The 4,746-nt window shown below is 39.9% G+C and overlaps 1 protein-coding gene across 2 annotated transcripts in view; it reads left to right on the top strand.

Moving 5' to 3' along the window:
• Positions 1 to 192: 192 nt before the first annotated feature.
• rsf1a (remodeling and spacing factor 1a) overlaps positions 193 to 4,746 on the top strand; it is a 99,095-nt gene continuing 94,541 nt past the window's right edge. For both annotated transcript variants that reach the window (XM_080197705.1, XM_080197706.1), the window contains exon 1: positions 193 to 336. In XM_080197705.1, coding sequence (XP_080053831.1) covers positions 207 to 336 — 130 coding nt within the window. In that variant the 5' untranslated portion in view covers positions 193 to 206. The remainder of the gene's footprint in view (positions 337 to 4,746) is intronic.

Genomic DNA, 4,746 nt, shown 5'->3' with positions numbered 1-4,746 from the left:
CCTTCCCTATTTGTTTACCTGAAGCCGGGGGGGGGTGTGGAGCTGCGAAGCAGGACGGGATACTGGCAGACTCTTCCTGCTCGCCTCATTGCTTCCCTTCCCCATTTGTTTACCTGGAGCCAGCGGAGGCGAGCCGGGGCGGGGGGGGAAGGGCAGCGCTGCACGTCGGGATAGCGGAGGAGCTGGCCGAGTCCTCCGACATTAAGATGGCGGCGGTCGCCTCTAAGCCCAATTTCGCCGTTGTCTGTTCTTTCCTAGAGCGCTATGGCGCCTCGCTGGAACTGCCCGAATTCACCTTCCCCGAGCTGGAAGAAGCGCTGGAAAACAAAAAATCCGGTAAGGCCGAAAAAGGAGGAGAGAATGAATCCTCTGGGGGGAGAAAACACCGCATGAAGCTGGCGATGGGGATAAAATGTTGTTAATAAAGCAGCACAGCCGGAATTCTCCATGTCTATTATGTGTGGTAACCACGCATGGATGTGGAATCAAAACTAGCCTCATCGCCTCACCTCCTTTAACCGTTTCGTCGCCAACAAACCAATCGCAAACTCATTTTAAAGATTTTTCGAATGAAAGGAAAATCAACAATCAATTGCCAAGTATCAAGCGCCTTTTAATACCACGCATGCGCATGCATCACTGGAGACTTCCTGTTAAAAGTAAAGAGAGAGGAAAAAATTAAAATATTTCTCACCTTTTACTTTTCCCATCCCTATTTTGAAGCCCATTTTCTCGGTCACTTTCTTGCTTTCAGTCCCTCTTCCTCGTCCCCCCTTTCTGCTTTCTGGAATTCTTTCTTTCCCATCATTCGTTCCTTGTTTCTTTTGTTGTTTTTCATTTTTTTTTCTTCAGATCCACGTTGGTGCTCTTGTTTTGCTTGTACCGATCTGCATAACTTTAAGCAAAGACACTTGAGCAGACCATTTTGATTTGAGTATCTTTTGGCATATTTTTAGTTTTTTTCCCCATTTTCGCTTTTTTTATAGGGTGGCAGAATGGTTAGTACTGCTGCCCCTCAAGCACCAGAGACCTGGGTTTGATTCCTGACTTGGGTCACTGTCAATGTGGAGTCTACCTGTCCTCCCTATGTCTGTATGTATGTTTCCTCTAGGATGCTCTAGTTTCCTCCCAAAGTCCAAAAGATGTGCTGGATTGGCCATGTTAAATTCTCACTTAGTGTACCCAAACAGATGCTGGAATGTGATGACTAGGTTATTTTCACAATAAGTTCAATGAGGTGTAAATCTACACTGTGAGTAAGCCTGCCCAGTTAGCCTAATAAACTTTAACTCCTCTTCAGAAACTCCTCTAAATCAAGTGCAAATCTGAGGCCCTGCAAAAGGTGATATAACATGTTGTGCTGAGGGCAAACTTTTGATCCTACCATCTGCTCAAAGAAGTGCTATTTATAATAGATCAGATCCTTTGCTTTAATCATTGAAATATCTATAACTCAATTAACAAAAATAGAAAGACCAGGCAACATCTGTGGGGAGAGAAACAGTTAGTTTCCAGTTGCTGACCTTCCTCCAAAACAAATTGGTCTGTACCTGTAAAAACAAGATGAATATGATTCTGATTTTTTTAAAAGTACGCTAGAAATGCAAGTGTTGACTGCTTGATATTTACACAATTTCTTGTTAGTATAAACAGGATGGAAAGATACTTGATATTTAGCAAATAATTCATTTTCATTCCATTTAGAAAGCCTTGGCTATTGGCTGAAATGCTAACTTAGTTCCTCTCTGCAGATGCTGCCTGACCTGCTGCATGTTTCCAGCATTTTCTGTTTACATTTCAGATTTTCAGCATCTGCAGTGCTTTGAATTTGTGACAGTTGCAACTTGTTGATGCTGTTTCATCCACTTTTGAGGTGATAATGCTTTTGTAGGCTAACAATTTCATTTGAAAGTTTGCCCAGTATGTTAAGTAATTTGTTGGAGTGGGAGGCACTTGTGCTCATTACACTTGCTGCATGGTGAATATTTCACTGCTTTGTGGTGTGACACTGTGTCCAGTTAATGAATCGCAGTCTGGTGTTGTAAGTTAGCTGATCTTGGCTCCTTCGTTGGCTAAGAAGGGGTGAAAAGCAGCCAAGGTTCCTGCCCTTGTTTCACAAGCATTAACTGTTTGTTGGAAAGCATGCTTGAGGGCAGGCTTGGCTTGTGTAGTAATGCCCTATATAGATGAATAACCCACCTACAACAGTAGCTGTGAACACACAGAACGAAGGCAGCTTAGATGAGGTACCAGAAACTGCTGAAACTTGAATAGTATTTTACCAAAAACACAAAAACCTGAGACATGTTAGATATAAAACTAGTAAATGGAAATGTATCAAAGGTGGTAAACGATCGTGATATGACATACATGCAGTTGAACAGAGGGGTTTAGCTTACATGTTGTGAAAAACAATCTTACGGTTTTGAAAAGCTTTCACAAATGCTATGGGATGTAGGGGTCTATCTCAAAGACCTTTAGAATAGAAAAGTGGAAAGTACTGCTACAATTGCCCAGAAAACTGATTAAACCACACTTAAATATTTTCAGCATTTTCTGTTTTTATTATTAACAGATCAGCATCCATAGCCAGTCTTTTCTAGTGATAATGTTTCTGGTATACTTTTCATTAAAATATCATAATCTGTCTTCTCTTTCTCGGTGTATTTTCTGTTTTATTTCTGACTTAATTTTTTATTTTTTTCAATTTGCATGTTGGGTTCAGTTTTGGCAGTCCACCACAGGAAATTTACCCTGCTTTTGAGAAAGTCCCTGTGACAATTTTACCATGATGCTGGCTTAAAGAGACTAAATAATGAAAACTAGGTAAACATAGGTGTCACAGCCTACAGGAGGAATGTGAGGAAGTACTTAGTTAGTGCAGTGAGTGGTACTGATATGCATCTTGCTGCCTGTGAAGGTGATGGAAGGGGAAACAATTAATGATTTCAGAGGAAGTTGGACAGTAGTGAGGGCATTAAAATTTAGTATCATAGAGTGGTTAGAACACAGGAGGCTTTTTGGCCACTTGGATCTGTGCTGGCCCACTTCACATGCAGTTCACTGATTATCATTGCCCTGTGAATTTTTTTTCCCCTTTTCAAATAATGATCCAATTTCCTTGTGGTCCTGGAGTCCCAGAACAAAGGAACATAATTGTTGCATGTAAGCTAAATGAGTTTCCTACATTATGACAGTGAGTACAATTCAAAAGTACTTCATTTGCTGTAAAGCATTTTGAGAGGTTTGGTGGTTGTGAAAAATACTTCTGTGCAGACAAACCTTTTTTTTTGAAAGCAAGCTTCACTTCCAGATTTGTAATAGTGAAATTCAAAAATCAAATGGGGGGGGGGAAGGGGTGGGGTAGCGGTGGGTAGTAGGTAATGAGGGATGCGGAGAAAAGGCAATAAATAAGAATTAAAATAATTTCCATCGAAATTATAAAAATGTCAAAATGACTGTGATGTGTTTTGCATCCCAACAAGAGTCTGCCTCAAACAAAAGCATGAAATGAAGAAAGGAGGAAGTTTGATACCTGGGACCAACATGTGGCAGCATTTTATCGTGTGTTCTCTGTCTATAATAGAACTGTTTCACCTGCAGTTTTTCAGCCCTGCCTCATTGCTTCTGAAGCTCTATTATTTTATTACTGTAGACAGTTTGTTTAGTTAATTCTATAGTTGTGTTGAAGATACTTTTCAACTGGACTGATTTAATTGTACAGAAAAGGCTTAATCAAATTTCTTTTCAAATGTTGTAGTGTAAGGTGAATGAATAAGTGCTGGAACTTCACTGCTGTTAGCTTCGTATTGATCTGAACACCAGTTTAAAACCTGGTCTAAAGGAGGGATTTATGTTCTTAACTATGTGGATGACTTCCTTCCAAAAAAACTATAACTTTCAGTTATTGTGTGTCTCTTGATCATCTTGCTCAAGATGAATTGTAGTACTGATCAGACATAATCTAATACAATGGCAGAACAGACTTGATGGGCTTAATTGACCAACTCTGTTTGTTTGTGTAGCAGACATGATGGTGAGTTTTATTTGCCCCTCCCCTTCTCCCATCTCCTATGCAGTTCTCATAACTGTTGATTTCCCTGAATCATGTTCTGATGCAAGGTTCTGAGGGTACTTCATAATTCACTAACCGTACTCTGAGATGGGGAAAGACAAATGTCGCCGCTCAGTCCTCTCCTTGTGTAACACAGGTGTAAAGGGAAACATCCCAATAGGTTATTAAAGATTTTTAAACCATTAGACATTAAGGCACTGACAGAACTACCAGCATTGAGTTATATGACTTTAAAACAGACTTATAAGCTAACAAGAAAGCAGTTTACACACACACAAAATGCAGTAAGAGATTTAAATAATTGATTATGATTTTAAAATGTGCTGATATTTTGAATGTATTATTTGATTTTGATTCATTATTGTCACATGTATTAAAATATTGTTTCTTGTGTGCTATACAGAAAAAGCATACTATTCATAGAGAAGGAAATGCGAGAGTGCAGAATGTAGTGTCATTGCATTGTCATTGCTACGGTGAAGAGAAAGATCAACTTAAATCAAAGTAGCCCATTCAAAAGCCTGGGAAGAACCTGTTCTTGAATCGGTTGGTACATGACCTCAGAATTTTGTATCTTTTCCGAACGGAAGAAGGTAGAAGAGAGAATGTCTGGGGTGCATGGGGTCCTTAATTATGCTGGCTGCTTTGTTGAGGCAGCTGGAAGTGTAGAT

Source organism: Carcharhinus amblyrhynchos, chromosome 10 (genome assembly GCF_965287045.1).
Source record: "Carcharhinus amblyrhynchos chromosome 10, sCarAmb.v2.hapA, whole genome shotgun sequence".
NCBI classification, from domain to species: domain Eukaryota; kingdom Metazoa; phylum Chordata; class Chondrichthyes; order Carcharhiniformes; family Carcharhinidae; genus Carcharhinus; species Carcharhinus amblyrhynchos.
Note: the sequence above shows the minus strand (reverse complement) of the source record. Positions and strands in the feature narration are given on the sequence as shown.